Here is an 18,515-nt window from a genome sequence, read left to right as displayed (position 1 = left end):
AACACTGGTTTAGTTCTTGCCCTGGAAGGAGCTCTTCATTCTGATCATATGCAGTACATTGCATTGAGCTTGAATTTTCTGGTGTGGTTAGTTCATCCAATCCACTTTAGTAGTCTCATTCTATAAATGAAAAAAATTATTAAAGGTTTCTTAAGGTTAATTATGAATGTGACATTGAGAAAAAAACACATTCCTTTAAATTTCCTTTATCTAATTCCTTATTCGGAATCTTCAGCAGGAATTATTGTGGACCCTTAGCTTAATTTCTGGTTATCTCGTCAGAATTAGGGTGTGCTCAGTGCTGTGGATATATCCCAGGAAGGAGCATGGCAGCTCCTCCGCTTTGCTGCGAAACCAAACAAGTTGGATTTTTCCTTCTTTTAAAATGAAACCTCAGAACATCTAGCTCACTCGTAGTTCTTTTTGCATCACTGATAGTTGCATCTTTTTTTGTTTTGTAGGCTGGGCAATGATGACAACCAGTTTGAGATCAGCATGGCCAACAGTGGATGTGAGGTGCATCGCTTTGACCCCAGCATCAAGTCAGCACACATTCAGGAGGGTCGGCACCTCTGGTATCATCGCCTGTCCATTGATTGGAGAGATCCCAATCCGGCCATTGCTGCTCATAAACTTCACAGTAACACAAAGAAGCTAGGCACAATATTGAATGAATTCGGACATCAGAAGGTAAGGACTTGGGGGTCAGGATTCTGACCACTGGTTTAGATGTTGGTAAAGCTGCAGAACTTCCTCCTTGCTGTCTGAGGAGCTCTGGCACTTTCCAAGGTTATCTTGTGACAATGAATCTTTCTTCAGAAATACTTGTGATGCATTTGTTGTAGGGGTGCCTTTCCTGTCTTGTTTGTCCTATGTGCTTCTAACAGCCAATTTGATTTTAAGTCACTAGCAGTATACAAAATACTTTCCTCCTACTCCTTTCGCTTGAACTAGCTCGTGACATTGGATGCTAGTGGAAGTTCTGGTCATTGCCTGAATACGAGCACTAAACTAGTTTATAAAGAGAAAAAAATACTTGCAACAGTAATTAGAGGAGAAGAGGTAATGGGTAGGTTGTTTACATTTTCAGGGTCACTTGTCCTAAATACAGTCATCAACAACAAAAACATCCTGGTTTGAAACTAGCAGCAGTCTGTTTGGTTTTTTTAACATTTCCCAGTTTATTTTTAAGAAACTGTAAAGACATAAGAAATCTTCAAGTCTCAAATAACTGTTGCCAAATTACATTTGAGGAAGTTCCTTAGATTGCTTTTAAGACAGTTTTTCCCTCCAAGGATATACAAGCATGGATTCAAATGCTAATAAACTTCATTGCCTGCAGCTAGTTCTGCTTGTCTTTCTCTTTTAAGAAATAGGCAGCCTGAGCTAAAGAGAAGCTTTTTTCTGAGATTTACATGGCAAGCAATGCAACATTGGTTTGGTTTGTTACTATAAAATGCAAGATGTCCTTTTCAGTTAATTTCTTGCTTTTCTTTAGTATTTTCTTTTGGTTCAGCTCTATTGATTGGACCATTTTGAAGATAAAGGCAGAAAAAAAGAGGCTTTTCCTACTTCTTAGTCATAGTGTAACTATACTAGGCTGTGCATTAGTGAAACATCTGGGGAGAGAGATGGCTCTCTTTTGACATGTGCCTTACATTGGGTGTTTTGATTTTAGAAGAATTAGTCGCAGATCAAATGACTAACTGCCTGATCCAGAAAAGACATATGAATCTTGTGACTTACCAGACCTGCTGAAAGCAATCAGTTGGTTATCATGGTAATAGGGAGTGATTAAAAGACATTCTGTGAATGAGAAGGGTATATATATGAATTCTGAATATATAACTTTCTGGGCTAGAGTTATGTTATGTGAAAGCAGCTGGCTGGCGGGCAGCCAAGGAGCGTAATGCACATTTAACACGTGCAGTCAGGCTTTCCTCTAGCTCTGTGCACGAGGCATAGGATTTGGTGAAGTGTGTTGGCACGTTATGAGCATTGTATACAGCCTCTTGCTCTCTTCGCATTTGGGTGCAAAACTATGGCGTTAGTGAAGTCAGGAGTGGACTGTCTCCCGCTGAGGATAAAGTTGTTACACACTCTGCAGTCTTCTGTTACTTCCTATTTGTGAAATACTTGAATGGGCTGACTCTCCTCACGTTGTTCTGTTTAGTTTTTCTTTAATTGGAGGGCAGCCTGAGAAGGTGGATGTTGTGTAAAGACAGCAATAAGCTCCAATTTATGAAGAGAACATCAAAGTAAACACTGTGACATTCAGGTTTTCATTCTACCAGTTAATGTGAGTGGAATGTTCCCTTGACTGAATAAATAAGTTAATTCAAAACAGTTTTACAGAATATTTTCCAGAGCACTTTTTTTCAATTAGAAAGTTAAAACAGGCTCTTCATTCCAGTCTTTTTAATTTTGAAAATCCTTCTGCCTACCTTCAAAGTTGTTCTCTTCCCACTTCAAGGCAGGAATTCCAGGCAGTTCCAGGCAGCAGCATTTGAAGTTAATGCCTTGTTTTCTCTTGCTTTATTCTTTAAGATTTGGGACTTGATCCAAGACCCTCCAAGTGATTGAGAGTATTTCCACTGAAGTCAATGTCTTTGGATAGGGCTGATGAAGAGAGGATAGATAGACAAGGCCTCCTGGTGTTCTTGCTGTTGTAGCCTTGAAAAGAAAACATGCAATTTGAGGGGTTTTTTTAATGCAAGGGAATCAAAGAACTTGGATGGGCTCATTTATACTCTGGCTTGGATGAGAGCGCACCTGCTCTTCTGTAGTCAGTACTGGGACCTCATCCACAGAAAGGGGAACATATCTTGGTATTATGGCAAGAAATGCAAACAGCTTTTTGGTGTTAGCATGGATTCAAGGAAAGATTAAAAGAACTTGATCTTTCTAATTGGCTATGTGGTGTAACAGTCCTCAGTTCTCTGAGGAGTGTAGATAGCCTGAAGGTAAGGGTTTATCTTGTACTATATTAGGATGAGACTGACAAAGGAAACATGTACTCAGAGCATTTTAGGGAATTGTTAGAATGTGAAATCTTTTAAGCCCTGGAATAATCTCCAAAGGATGTAGTGAGAGTCCTATTTCCTGGTACACAGGGCTAAACTGAAAATTTACTGGTATATCTTCTGAGAAAAGCAGTATTTTATCAGCCACAGAAAAGGATAAAGATGTAAGAGTTAATCTTGCTCATCTTTTTTTTTCCTGTTTTTTTGAACATGTGCACTCTGTAACACGCTGCTGATGAACAGTGGGGAAAAAAGGGAGAAAGCAAATGAATGCATAAGATTTTCTTTCTTATCACAATCCTGTTCGGTTTTGTGAAATCTGGATGGGGAACTTCCTTCATGCAGGATCACTGGATAATTCAAGGTGGAGGTGATCTCGAGAGGCCTATAGTTCAACCTCCTGCTCAAAGTAATGCCGGCTGTGAAGTCAGACCAGGCTACTCAAGGCTTTATCCACTCTGGTCTTTAAAGCCAGTCAGTTTTCTCCAAAATGGAGACTGCACAACTTCCCTGGGGCAGTTGTCCTGTTTGAATATCCTCATCATGAAAAAGTTTGTCGTTACATCCAGTCTGAAGGCCTCTAATTTCAATTTGTGCCTATTGCCTATTGTCCTCCAGCTGTGTATTGCTGAAGAGCCTCTCTCCGTCTTCTTGATGACAGTCCTCCACGGCCTCCGTTGTTAGCCCCCTCTACTAAGCCATCTCGTGAGTTAAACAAACCCCATTCTCCCAGCCTCTACTTACAGGGCATGTGCTCCAGTCTCCAACAATCTTGGTGGCTCCTAGCTGAACTCATGTGAGTTTATCGTTGTGTGTCTTGTGTTGGAGGGATCAAAACTGGAGGTAGCATCTAGATGCTCTCTCACAAGTGATGAGGACAGGGAGATAACCACATCCCTTGGTCTATGGGTCATGCTTTTCCTTGTGCATCCTAGAATGCTGTTGGCCTTCTTTGCACCATAACCCCTATGAGATTTCTGCAGAGCTGCTCCCAGCCAGGCAGTCTGTCCGCAGTTGGTATCATTGTAGGGGGTCCTTCCTCCCTGGGTGCAGGACTTGGTGTTCATCCTTGTTTAATTTCATCAGGTTCCTATTCATCCATCCCTCCAGCTTGTCTGGGTCCCTGTGGATGGCAGCTCTGCACTTGAGTGTGTGTGTTGACTGGTTCCACCGATTTGGTTTCATCCACAAACATGGCAAGAGTGTCGTCTAACACTTTCTCTAAGTAACTGATAAAGATGTTAAACAGGAAGTAAGCTAGCATAGACCTTGTGGAACTCTACTTGTAACTCACCTCTAGGTAGAGTACAACCCATTAACCACTGTGCTCTGAGTCCAACCATCCACCTGTGCTTAATTATTTGGTTGTCTGTTCATCCAGGCTGTAACATTCTGACTTGGATACTGGACTACTGTGGGAGATGGTGTCAAATATATATCCCAGTGCTCTTCTAGACTAGTCACAGCCAGTTCTATGGTCTTGCAAGGGGATCATTGCTTTGAATTTTAATTAGAAGTTTAAATAAACCATTCACCTAGTCACAACATAGTTTTACATTGTATATGGTACCAGTGTCCTACTCAGAAGATTGCTGTGTTCCATGTGGACACGATTTTAGTATGCAATAAAACTTAAGGGGAAGAGTGTATTGAAATGTGAGCTCCCTCCGCACACTCCAACGTTATCACTCTACAAAAATTCCTAACCCTTAACCAGAAACTCAGACTAAGCTACAATACGTATTCTGTGTTCCAAAGGTTATGCTATAAAGCAAAATTTAAAACCTTTGACATTAAGGCCCTGAGCAGCAGAAGCAAGAGTTCATTCTGTCCTGAATGGCATGCGTGAGAGTCACACGTGTCCACATGTGCAAACTCTTACTTCAGGAGCAGTTTTCCTCCTTCTGGAGTTCTGTAGGATAAGTCCTGTGTGACACCATTAGTAAGCACTATGAATTTGCATTCCTTGGCAGTATAGATCAGCAGTGGATGAGATGGTTTCTTGGAAAACAAATTAAGCTGGAAAGGAGAATCTAGGAATGCCAAGTAGAGCCTTCATTTAATCAGGGAGTGGTCATAGGTGGTAACGTTCAGGGGACAGCAGAGTTGCATTCAGCACCTGCCGCTCAGGTCACCTTGAACAAATTGTGGAAGAGACCAAACTGTGTCATTGTTTATTATGAAAAGAAATGCAAAGCAATCCTTAAGTCCTGATTTTCATTTGAAGGCTTTTGTTTACACTGGCTCTTCATGAAGATTTTTTTCTGTGCCAACCTGGTTAACAAGTGTCTGCTTCATTTTATTGAACAGGTTTAGGTTTAAGGTTTCGGAAGGAAAAGCCTCCTCCTTTTCACATGCTATTTAATACTAGACACAATTTTGAAACACTAGACCCTGAAGCCATTTGATTAATAACCTCATCTTCTCCCAGGCAAGCAATTTATCACTTGCTCCTCTCCTAAAGCAGATACAATGGAGTCTATTTTGTGCTGCACCTTTAGTTGTGTGAAGACTGGTGTGAAAGAGCAAAGATTAGAGAAAATAGACTTAGCATTTTGGTTTAAAATCAGCTCTGTTAGCAGTACACAGATAAATATAAAATAAAAACCCTGGGAAAACTGCATAACAACTTTGTTGTGCTGGAAGATTTGATTAATGAAACAAAAAATTAACTCTCTAGGTTAGGAGAAGTCCATGTTCAAGTTTTGGAGCAAGTAATCTGTGCAATTGCTCCTTACTCTGCACACCTCAGGACTGCAGGAGCCAGAATAGTCTTTTGAATTCTTGACCTTGCCTAGACAAAATAATTATCTTTGATTAACCCTTAAAAGGTTAGACTTTGGAATTGCACAGGGGGGCTTGGAGTTAATTAGTGTAGTTATGTTCACTGACGGGCTGCTGTGCCCAATTTCCATGTGTGGATGCCACTAGTGTTCATAAACTCAGCTCAGCTGCCATCTTAACTCATGGAAGGTCCTCAGCACCAGCTGATTGGTGCCTGCAGACTATGTCCTGACGTGGAAGCCTGAGCTTGGGACGAGAAACCAGGAGCTCAGAAGCCCAGCAGCTTTCACAGGGCCATGAGTCCTTTTCACCGTTGCTGCTGCAGCCACAGAGCAGTCCCCTTCCCCTTGCTGGAGGGGGAGGCATGAGTTCAGAAGTGCAATCTGCTCCATTTGGCTTAGTATCAGAAAGACCAAATGGGACCAGATCTCTTGAATTGCTTCATCGTACAAATCCTTAAGTAAATGTTTGGAGTTCTGTCTTGAAGGGGCTTAATTTTTTTCTTTGTTTTATTATGCTTATTTTGGGCTTTCCTAGAATCTCAATTCTAAAAGGAAAAAACCCAGCCTTCATCTGATTTTTAGCCTCATTATTTTCACATCCAAGTTTTCTTGTGTAATCAATGGTCTTTCAGCTTAAGTGGCCCTTTTTCTGCAGCTGTTATTTACCGTCCAGATATATTTGTGAAGAGTAGCCTTTGCTTTAGCAGGGTGGTTATACCAGCCTCTCTGTCTCCTTCGACATGAAAGATCCTCTCTTTCCCATAACATCTTCTTAGTGTTTCACTGCCCCTCCCGCAGTTGGAGCTTCAGCAATCAGTATTATTCAGAAGTCCTGCTGAGGACTCAGGCTATGACCACCTTATTCCCCTGGAAAGGCCTGCACTGCTGTAGCTTGCTATCTCGTTCACTTTTATGTGGACACATCAGATTGTGCCTGTGGTGTCACCCAGAGAACTGATATGTAATTCCCACTTTTCTGTCTTGTTTTCCTGGAAGAGGATTAATTCAGCAGCACTCAAATTGGATATTTGGAATAATTTTTAATCAATTAGAAGAGCGATTTTTAGTTTCATTTCTACTGTTGGGTTTCATTATTCCTGTAAGTCGACGTTTCTTGCCACTGTGGGTAGCATAGGTCTGTTGTAGTGTTGTACCATATGTCTGTATTTAGGCTTTTGTTTTGTTGTGTTTTTAACACGTAGTGGGAAAATACTAGCAGATGTGACCTAAGCCTGATAATGGGTGCTTGTGTAAGTGATCCACAAAAAGCAGAAGGGATAAGAAGCGGAGACTGGGTGATGGCATGCTGCAGTTCCAGCGCAACTGAAAGTGGTGTTGGTGGCTGGTGCTGGTCAGCCTGTGCAGCATGCAGCACAAGCAGATGTGGTGTGAATAGGAAGGGGGACCTGAGGAGTGGGGAGGACATGCACCCTTAAAAATTCTCTGTGTTAATTCCTTAATTTGTTTTTTACTCCAGCCTCCTATTTCTGTGTGGGACCAGAAGGATAGGTATGAATGCAGGAAGAGTTAGGTCTGCTATGCAGGTGTATCGTAACCTCAAGGCATACACAGAGAAAAAAACTGCAGAATGTAGGGAGCTGTGGTAGTGACTCCAAACTCAGATCTGTGGTCAGCATCTGTGTGACAAGTGCTGAGAATTGTACTTTGAAATTCTGCAAATCTGTCTCACATGCCTGATTTCTGTGGTGGTTGTGCTGAAAGGGAGAGCACCAGGATGATAACATTGGGCAGGCTAGCCAGGAAATGTAAAGTAAATTTTCTTTCTAAGTCATTCCATTAAAGCAAAAGCTTAGAGTGCTGGAGAGCATGTTATTCTACAATAAGAATCTGCCTCTAGCTCTGTGATTTGATTTATGAGTTCTTGTGAGACTTGTTGCCCGTAACACCGGCATTTAGTCCCTTTGAGGATATGTTCGTACATGCTGGGCCATGATCATTCTCTGTCTAACAACCAGTTTCCTTGGATTTACAGCAGGGCTGCAGTTTGACCACTAACTGTTGCTGTGTGTGAACCTCTTGTTTGGGGGTGCGTCAGTGAGTTGGTGATTTTTACTCCAGTTGCTGAAGAGGGGCAATTGAACTGGTGCGGATGTTTTCAGCTGCAGTTGGAAATGCTACCTTCTGTAGCCTTGTAATGGTTGCCCCTCAGTAATCTACAAGCTCTTGACACACAGAGTTTCTTGTCCATATGTATTTATTTTTTAATTTTAATGATAGTGAAATCAAGGTGGTAATTGCTGTGCGTTTGCTTAGTCGGCTTAGGGTGCTGCTGCTGCGTGCAGTATTTTAATTGTGATTAGATTTAAGAGTTTGGCTGCAAGGACAAATGGGCTTGACAACCTCATGTCTCTAGAAACAAAGGTCTTTGGACAGTGATTTACTGCTCACCACCTCTCCCACTCCCTGTGCTGTATGCATGGAATGCCTTGTACACAGTCCTTTATAGTGTTTTCTCTTGGTTCTGTACATCTTCCTTCACCTCATTTAAATTCTTTCTGCCAGGAGCAGTTCTCAAGATATTGTTAAGATTAGGGGTGTTTCTAGGGAGTGACCTGAAGGTTCTGTTCAGTGTGCAATTATCAGGCAAGGAGTGAAGATCTTTTTAACAATAACGTGGGCTGAATGTGGTGCGATCCACAGCCTTTTCTTCCCCTAGGAAAACAGCTACTGTATTGCCTGAATTGTAATGAAGGTATTTCAATGTTGAAACAGGATGTATGCAGGTCTTCTTTTAAAAAAACAAACCATATTATTATCTGCCAAAAACTAGAAAGGAAGGAGGATTTTTTGGGGGTTTATTTTCCATTTTGGTTGCCTTTGTTGTTGTTATTAAGAAGGACCCCTCATAAAAATCAGGTGTTAAAAATCTGCTTTCCGCCAGCTTTACTAGAGGGTTACACAAGCTGTGTTCAATTCCCAGCTCAGTTCAGTGCACTAATATGCTGTTCCACCTTCTTTTTGACAGCAGCAGCAGCATAACCACTATTTCAGTGTCAAACAGTTGCATTCAGAAGAGCACAGCACTCGCTGTAGGCACCGTGAAGTCATCATTGGTATGCTGCTGCTGTAAGAAGCCAGTCACTCCTGGTTCCATCCTCCCACTGAAATTGGAGTTCGGCAGGAGCCTGGGGAGCTTGTCTTGCTTCACAGGGTGATCCGAGGGGCAGGGCACCTGCTGTGCTCAAACCTGTATTGGTGCTCCCCAGATCCTGCTCTGTGCCATTAACACCAGCTTAGGGATAGTGATGTGAACCCGTGTGGTTTTAATTCAGCCAAGGTGCTGAATATCTGCCCAGGTGGTGGTCCATGACATGATGCTGGTTTTAGGAGAACTGAGAGCAGCCCCCTTTCCGTAAGCATCCTGGTCTTTCTCTGCTACCCATCTTTCTCACAATTTCTGGAAAGTAATTGACATTAACAGATTCTTTAAGTAAATGCTCTATCCAGAGCACTTAGGAGCTCTCTAAAGAAATGATTTTTTTTCCTCCAACATTTATCCCTAGTAGCTCATCTTTCCTCCTGTCACTGTTTACAAATTCTTGTCATTGGAATTGGCCATCTATTCTTTGAATACTTTCACCTTAGTGTCTGGATCCTTTCTGGTCTCATTTTAGATCTGACAGACTTTACGGTACACCACCATTCTCAAAAATTTGAAATCCAGAGGTCAAAGCCACAGCAGTGCTCCTTCTCCCCCTCCCTTTCCCCGGTCCATCTCAGATAGAATCTAATAGTCATGTAAGCAGTTTAGGCTGTTCCTTATTATTTGTGGATTGGACTGGGTGAACGTTAGAGGTCCCTTCCAACCCAAACTCTTCGATGATTCTGTGGTTCTTCACATTTTCAGGAACACACTGCTTTCTTCCTGCCACTGTTGCAATCAGACAGCGGGGTGGACAGACAAACAGTGAAGCAGAAGGGAGGCAGGTTGGCACTTTGGACCAGAAATTGAGTGAAACATATAGATCCCCATGAAAAGATGTAGTCCTAAAGGACTTCATTGCACTGGCTTTTGCAGATGGAAACTTGGTCCTGCACCAGATTTAATTTGAGTTACTCTGGGACCATATGATATCATTCTGCTAGAGATGTTCTTTAATGTATGGTGAACATTATTTGAAAGATGGAACTCTGAGCCATCTTTTCAATTACTTACATTTTGAAGGCCCCCGTGGGCACCGTATTAATAAATGACAGCAGTGGGTCTGCAGCCAAAATGCCATTTCCTGTGCACAACCATTTTACAGTAGCCTACACCCTCTGTTCCTTGCACACACGCACGCACTTGCAGGTCTTGCTCCTCGGGACTTCAGGAGAAATTGCAGCTTAACTATTTGACTTCTAATGCAAACCTCCCACACCGACTGCCCCCTCGTAATGCGTTTGTCGAACTGCTGCTGGCTTTCACCTTTAGTAAGACCGAGATAATGTGGACTTATGTAAGCACAGAGCTGGGTCTCTTGCCTGTGCTTGGTGCTGGGGCAGCACAAACAGACTGCAAATGTTTGTTCCCCTTTAATAAAAAGTCTTGAGGGTCCAGCATACAGCATTTCTTCTTTTGAGTAAACATCCGTTCCCACAGGCATCCAGCAGCGTCTGGCAGAGAAGATCAAAAGAACAGAAATGAAAGGATTTCCCCCCTTTTTTGGGGGGGAGTGGGCAGCAGGACATCTCCTGTGAGATTAGATGGCTGAATGCACCCTTTGCAAAACAACTCGTGCGCTCGGCCAGGGCTGCACGCAGAGCGGTTGTGCTTCCAGCCTGAGCTGTTGGCTGCTGGTGGAATAAATGTAATATTTCAAACGTTTGTTTGCAGCATGGACTTCGGTGGGCAGAGTTCCTGCTGATCATCAGACTGATAAATAATTTAAGATCAGGGTTTCTGTAGCTCTCTTGTGTGGTTTCTCCCACTTGGGCAATCTCACCATCAAATTGAGGGACCTGGAGAGAGGATGTTGTTTTCATCTTTTTCTGTATAACAGAAGAGCCGTGCAGACTGAAAAATAGAATGTGGTGCAGACAGGAGCTGGGGCACACTGTTTCTGAGCAGGGATGAGTACTTGTGAGCTGTTGCTGCTCTGTACAGGTGAGAAGGTCATTGTTTGGGGACCCATGTCCTCATTGGTGGCTCTTCACCCTGTTTCTTCTAAGAAAGCATCACTTTGAGTGTTCAGCTAGCAGTGAGGTTCCCATTGCCTGCTCTGGAGGATGCTCTTGGTTTAAAATAATGGAGAACCAAGTTCTTTAGCGCTTAGGATTTTTGTGAGGGGAAGGTCCTCTTCCTTAACATTGTGTGTGTGTAGTGCCAGCCTGCCGCATGCTTAGGGCATGTAGATCCTGTTGTCTGGGTCACTGTGCGGGAACTTTGGTTTTGCTGGGTAGCAAGCTAGATAAGATGCTACGCACAATACCTCTAGCTTTAGGGTCATCACAACGTAATGCTAGCTAAAACCATCAAACCTGTCTGAAAATCAATTCAGGCTTGGGGATGTGTGTTATTTTATGATCAGAAGATGATTAACAGGTGAGCTGCCATCTCTGGCTGATCCAGTGCCCAGAGTGACTTAAGATGGGAAGATGCCAAGAAATAATCCCATGGCAAAGAAAGATGTTTGTGATGACAGGAAGGCCAAAGGTGAAACCCTTAGCCTTCTGACCAAATGCAGCCAAAGAGAAAGGATTTCAGGCCATGCTGATCTTCTAAGCCAGCTGGCAGTTATTTGTTGAGAGATTATCTCATCCTTTAGCAAAGTAGCATTGAAAAAAAACTCCAACCAGCTAAAAGGCCTTTTTCTTCTTTGCCTGTCCACAGCAGTAAGTGACATGGCATAACTGGGCAGGACTGGAGGAATCAGGAGTCTCTTTTTCTGTAATGAGTCTGCAGAGACAAATTGCTTCCAGATGGAGAGAGTATGTGGGAAACATCTCGGCGTCATAGACCAAGAGGAGAAGTGGAGAATAAATGTGCCAGGTGGCCCCCATGCCTGGGCTCTCTGGCTGTGGGAGGGAGCCACTTGGGGTGCCCACATGGGTCCTTGATGGAAGCAGCCCTTGGTGGGACAACATGGACAAAGTGCTTGCCATGCTCCTGAGCATTCAGCTGGGATTTATGCCTCCTGCATACACTGAGGAGGCTTTCTTGACGGGTATGTTTTTCTGGGGCCATTACGGCTTCTGACAAGCTGTTGCTATCCTGAGAGCTGGCCGTTAGAGATCTAAGTTCAATAAGCTTTCTTAATATGATTTTGAAACATTTTCTCCTGCTTAAGTTGTAAATATAAAATTACTCTCAGTATCCTGCCCCTGCTGTGTAACACTTCCAGGGAAGCACATGACCAAAACTGGGGGGAAAAAAAGACTTCTCTGTCACTCGCAAGGCTGCAGAGGATCAGCAGTGAGAGCAGAGGAACAAAGTTTGTCTGCCCTCACTGCTGTTTTTCTGTTTCAGTGGTGTGCGTGTATATTGTGTGACTTCAACTGGACAGTTGCCCTTTACTGTAAAAAAAACAGCCAAAGACCATGTAAGCACCCAACTGCACAAACTGACTTTGTGGCTTTACTTGAATATGTCCTGTCTGTCACATTGGGAGTGCATCATCTAGAGTGACATTTATCCCAGAATCATTTTGAAGTTGGCCATATAGACCATCACAGAGCAGGGTGTGAATGTGAGTAGGAAGGAAGAGTGGTAATTTGAAGGAGAAGTGCTGCTGTTTGGAGCAGTACACCACTGTAAACCAGTACTGATTGACTTTTCTCCTGATTTCAGTATCTGTGTTGTTCAGACCATGCCCACAGCACTCCGTATCTCCCCACCAGATTTCTCAGAGAGAGCTGGGATGGTTCCTGCTCCCAGTGATTGCAGGGAGCACGAGGGGAGGGGCAGTCACAAGCTGCTGGGAGTATAATTTGCCATTAGGCTACGTGGCATCCTGTCTGCCATCAATTACAGCCTCAGCCTGGAATATAAAGGAATGAAAGGGACTGAACATCCAAGCTGTCGCCTGCTGGTGAGGAGGGGCTAGATGCATTTTGGAAGGAAAGAAAGCGAGGGAAGTATGCTGACAGGTTGCAGGTGGGAAAATATGGAAGCTACATTTTAAAAATCCCCACTCAAGGACTGGTTTGTAACCTGCAAAGTCGCATGCTATCAAAATATCAATTAAACAGCTTTTTCTAGAGTTTTGTTCACTGGAAATGTAGAACTGTACTTAGATGAGGAGGGCGAAAACTGATGCATGAGCAAGCAGAGTTCATCTTGCTGTACACGTGATGTCGAAACGGTAACCCAGTTTCAGGTAGCCAGAGCAGAGGGTTATTTCTCACAGCCTCAAATCCTGAGTGCAGCACTGTGGTTCAGGAAGACAGAGTGGTTCTGAGCTCCGCTCCTATCCTTGCAAGCCATAACCAGCTCTACTTATCCTGCTCCCAGCTTACATTGCAGAGCTGCTCCCACAGAAAGGGAGAGATCCTCCTTACCTGACCTGTAGTGCGTTTGCTGTTTTTACCTTTCCTGGCTGCTGCTTCACATGCTGAGTTCATGATGGAAGTAATACAGCTAAATTGGTTCCTCCAGCTACTCACTCTCAATTGACTCTTCTCCACGGGGAGCTTTAAATGGTGCCCAGGGGCAGCGCAGAGCCCGAAATCCCCGTTAACCCTGGTAGTTCAAAAACGATCAAGGGAAACAGAGCTCTGATCTCTGCTTCAGGAAATGATGCACAGTTGTAACAAGCCATTACCCTAAAAAGAAGAAATGAGCTTTCATACAGTACGTGTTAACCTTCACTAACTAAAACACATTCTTTTTCAGCTTTTTATATGCTTCGTTGTGCATGAGGAAAGGTGTTTTTTCTCCTCCAGGTGTAACTGGTTCAATGCTGCAGTGTGCTTTCAAGGGAGCTAAACTGAGAAAACATTTAAAAATCCACATTTTTTTCTTTCTTACGATAACCTATTTAGTTTGTGAAACATAAGAGGATTTATGGAAGATAAGATGAACCAGCGTTAGTCTGTGAGTCCTTGAAACTGGCAGGCAATCGACTGCTATCCTTAACCTTCAGGCACTGTAGATTTTTGCCCTCCAGGATCCCAGCAACAGACTCCAGCTGTGCTCCCAGGTGCATTAGAGCTCTGAATTTATAGATTTGTCCACTAATCCTTCCACTGGCACTTTGAATCAGGGCATCTGGAAGCTGGTAGTCCATTTCTTATCAGTAGTGCACTGCTTATCACTAATGGTAAATATCTCCTGAGTGGTCCTAATCATCACAAAACTTGCGTTTGGTGTTAGCAGAAGGCTTGTTATTTGCTCAGATACTCTGACACAAAGCTGTTCTGCCATTTATTTTACCCTATCCATGGCATAAAATGGAGACTCTGGGTTGAGATGGATGCATTGCCTGGAAGTCAGTCACGAAATTTGGTGGGTGGAGACAGATACCTTCCTCCCTCTGGGTTTCTAAGCAGTGCCGGGCACTAAAGGCAGCAGAGAACTTCTGGTTTGTGTATGCAGCACATCCCCACTAATCTTGTGTTTCTTTCCTGGTCATTTGAGTATGTGTTTAAGTAGTCATCGTGGTGACTTGTTTTATCCTACTGAAACACTGGTTAGCAGCCACTTTTCAGATCAATTTTGCAATTACAGCTCGGAGCATACAGTGTGCCTGCTGAGCAGCCAGAGCAGCAGTTAGTGTCACAACAGAAAAGCAAACAAACCTGGATGATGACTGGAAACATTACCATGGGAAAAAAAGATGTCCTGCTGTTGCCATAAAGCAAGATCATGGGAAAACAAAAGCAAAAGCTTAGAAACATTTCTTTCCTCTCCCCCCCCCAAGGTTTTGACTAATTTGTCTCCTATCAAAGTTACAGAAGTCTCACAAAGATAAAAATCTGGTTTTTGAAGTGCAGCAACATGATCCTATGGCAATTGCACCCATGTGGAATCAACTACCTACAAAATTGCTTTACAGGTGGAGCTGCGGGTTGGTATCTGAAAAATAAGTAACCTATTTCTATGTATAAAGGAAAACAAGTCAGCTCAACCATGAAGTAGTTCTCAGCTAAATGTCATGAGGAGCATCATTTACATTCACCCTCCCCTTGAACCCAAAGGAGTGCTATGTTAAGCTGTTTCACTGACCCACAGATGGACAGACTGACAGGCTCTTTGTTGTAGAGTCAAGTTAAGAAATACCAGAACTAAGGTTGTCTGTGCAACCTTCCTCTCTGCTCCCCATGTGGACGTGCCACAATATGAGCTTTAATTCTGTAAACCCTTGGTCATTTTCCACTGCCCCCCTGCCTCCTTTAGTGCGGAGGAGGTACAATGCCGCCTTAATGAGCAGATTAGCAGTGGCTTGGCTTGTCATTATTCAGCCTGTGACCGTGGACCTCATTCAAATCTCACTCTCCAAGTCCTGCTCTGAAAACGCAGTTTTGTTTTCAGCTGTTGTACAGCTCGTCCCACAAAAGTCTCCCAGCCCTTCACAGACACAACCCTTGCCCCCTGCAGAGGGAGTTCAGTGGTTAATACTCTTGTTTTACAGATGGAGACCAGAAACGGCCAGTGTTTAATGCCTACAGTTTCTCGCTATCCTATGCCCATCCTTAGCACCAGAGCACAGACCCTGCAAAGGACTGACAAGGTTGTGAGTGCTCTACACATCAGCACATCAGACTCTAATGCCTCCAGCCCACCAGCTTAGAGAACAAGGGAAGGCAGATGCAGCTACCCCTTGCCATGGCCCCATGGTTTCTGGCTATGGCCCCTGCGAAGCAGAGCTCTGGTTGTACAGGAGAGGTGCACTCAGCACTACTGCTGCCTGGCACCCCTGGGCAGAGGCGTCTGCAAGCTAGGGCCCCAGCTTTCTGGGATGGGGCATAGCTCCAGCAAGGCATCCTGGGATGGCAAGGCTTAGGAAAGTAGTTGCTTTGGCAGTGTTTTTACAGCATCTGCCCAGATTTCTCTCCTGTACTTGTGTCTTTTCTCACACCACCGCAAGGGTTAGGGTAGGCTACCAAGGGTTTTTTTTCACTGTTCTTCACTCAAAGTCTTTGGTTTTGACTTCAAACACATCTTGAGTATGAGCAGATGGGCAGAAGCGGCAGCTCAGGTGGAATTGGCACTGGCCAACCCTACTCTCACAACAGGGAGTTTCCCCTGTTGGGCTAAAGTGTGCAACTCCCCTCCCCCAGCTAATCTCCAGGCAAATTCAATCTGCAGTTTTGTTGGCCTGTGAGACGCTAGATTTCATCTTACTATGAAATTAAATAATTGTCTAAAACTAAAACAAGGCATTTTTCCCTTCAAACAGCTTCACAGCTTCCTTCCCGCTATCGCTTTTTCTTTGGAGGAGCTGCCCTTAAAACCCTGCAGAGCCTTTGTATAATTCTCTTTTGATTTGCTCCTGCTCACTCAGCATCTGTAATGATGCCTGCAAAGGCTTCAGACAGCAGCTTGGCTGTAGGTAGCTGGTACCTGGGCTGCTCATAGTATTAATTTCACTTTGTCCTTCCCTTGTGCTTGTGAGGTGCACGTAGCATCTGGCATGCAAGCGCCCCTGCTCTACTGTGGTACAAGTAATCACTGTTAACATGTTTTGTTCTTTTGCAGGATTTTGTGATGGAGAAATAAGGAACGGTAATGCTTTAATGTCTTTGTTTAGTGAAGTGGGTTTCTTTTTTTCCATAGCTTCGATGCCACCACAAGATCTGTGAAGGAACAATAACATTCTTTGATTATAGGATCAGCTGAATTGGTTACCTTGGGGTAAAAAGCTTTTCAGCCCAGGAATCAGGGGCAGGAGGGAGGGCTGTGAACAGGCAAGCGTGAAACTTCACCTACTGTCCATGTTAGCCCTAGGATGTTCTGAGATTTTTTTATATATATATATATATTTTTAAACACTGAAGAAACTGTACATATAAGCAATTAGGTACATCATAAAATGGACAGACCTTGCCTCAGATGTTACTGACAGTAATTGCCAAGCCTCACATTTTCACGTCTTTGTTGCAGATCGATGTCCTCAAGGCCGATGTGGAGAGCGCCGAGTGGAAAATTTTGGAAAACCTAATCCTGGAAGATGTTGTTGAGCAGATAGGACAGCTGGTCTTCGAGGTGCACATCCACTGGCCTGGGTTTGAGGTCAGCGGCAATGACAGCACCGTTGTGCGGTATTGGTACAGTCTGCTCCGAGAACTGGAGCTGAAGGACTTCAGGCTTTTCCATACCTACAAAGACTTATCAAAACCACAGATGTTTCTGAAAAAGGAAGCCTTCAATGCCAGTAGCTGTTACACACTGAGCTGGGTAAATACAAGATGGAAATAGCAGAAAGGAATTTATGATGTGTGACTGTGAGCCATCTGGCCCCACAGCGTTATTGAAGAGGACTTGGCGTCACCGGCTAACGTTGCTAAATGTGCTCACAGTGACTGCTAACAAAATGGACTGCCTTTTATTATATTTTTATATGTTGTCAGAAGAACAGGCACTAGGAGAAGATATATGGTGCACATTTGCGTAGCAATATATTTGCCAGTGGGTACACTGCCTCAGAGGACAGAGGGTTTTGTTAAGGTTTGTCTGGGGTGGCTAACTGCACAGCTTTCTGAGGCTGCCCAGTGCCTGAGCGTGCTGGTGCAGGGGCATCCCTCTGGGGCTGCCTTGGGAAGCTCTGCTCGCTGAGCTGCACTGGTCTTCAGGCAGGAGAGTACTCATGAGGAGATGCCTTTCTCAGGAAGGGGCAAGTGTTACTTCTCTGTAAAGAAATTGTCTTTGATTTTCACCTTCTTTACTTCGGCCCGTGGAACAAATACTAGGCAAGCACAGTGTGTTCTTCAACCCACTGGCAAATTTCAGCTGAATTTGGCAGAGGCAGAAATCACCACCAAACTAAATCCTGACCTATTTTTTTGAGCATCTTTGGAGTACTCTGACTTCAGATCTTCAAGGCACTCTGGCTGTGGGAAGCAAGTTCAGCGCTTCTCACGCAGGAGGTGGTGGGACAGAGAGTATCAGCTTCAAGAAAAGCTGCTGCTAATGCTCTCTCTCCTCTCTGAGAGGCTTCAGCTGCAGAAGGCAAGGCTTCCCTAGTTCATCTGCTCAAAAAAGGGTTTGTTTTAAATTACTCTTGCAATGGCTGTAGCAAGTGGTTTTTCATCTAGCGAGATACTTTAAAGGAGCTGAAAGTGGAACCTGGACTTTTTCATTCATTCACTTTGGGGTTTAGCTGAATGCTTTGCTGTGTGCCTTCTCCTGGACACCCGCTGCCTCCTCAGCACCTCCCTGGCCTGGCCGCCTCTCCCTAACCCAAGCAGGCCAGACCCTGGCTCTGCACTGATGCAGGCACAGGCGGTGGCACAGGCAGCTGTCATGGTCTTCAGCTGTGCTGGGGCTCTGCGTGCTGGCAGGTGGGTTGCCTGCAGTGTAACAATCCCTCGTGCCAGCCTTGGCTGTTCCCTGGGGAGCTAAGGAATCAGGGGAGCTAAAAAATATGTAGCAAGTTGAGTTTTTTCTTCTCTTTAGGATAATTTTGGTATTAAACTTTGCATTAAAATACAAGATGACTCCACTTCCATGCCTTTGATAAACGACCTTCGTAACGGCCTTTTATTACTTCTGCAGGACTCCATGTTCCTCCCCTTGGTGTGCCTCAGCCCAGCACTGTGTTCTTAA

The 18,515-nt window shown here is 44.0% G+C and overlaps 1 protein-coding gene across 1 annotated transcript in view; it reads left to right on the top strand.

Moving 5' to 3' along the window:
* METTL24 (methyltransferase like 24) overlaps window positions 1-18,465 on the top strand; it is a 54,944-nt gene extending 36,479 nt beyond the window's left edge. The window contains exons 4-5 of the mRNA XM_054062398.1: window positions 462-690; window positions 16,854-18,465. Of these exons, the coding sequence (XP_053918373.1) occupies window positions 462-690; window positions 16,854-17,168 (544 nt within the window). The 3' untranslated portion in view covers window positions 17,169-18,465. The remainder of the gene's footprint in view (window positions 1-461; window positions 691-16,853) is intronic.
* The last annotated feature ends 50 nt before the right edge of the window (window positions 18,466-18,515 follow it).

The sequence above is a fragment of the Cuculus canorus genome, chromosome 3 (genome assembly GCF_017976375.1).
Source record: "Cuculus canorus isolate bCucCan1 chromosome 3, bCucCan1.pri, whole genome shotgun sequence".
NCBI lineage: Eukaryota > Metazoa > Chordata > Aves > Cuculiformes > Cuculidae > Cuculus > Cuculus canorus.
Note: the sequence above shows the minus strand (reverse complement) of the source record. Positions and strands in the feature narration are given on the sequence as shown.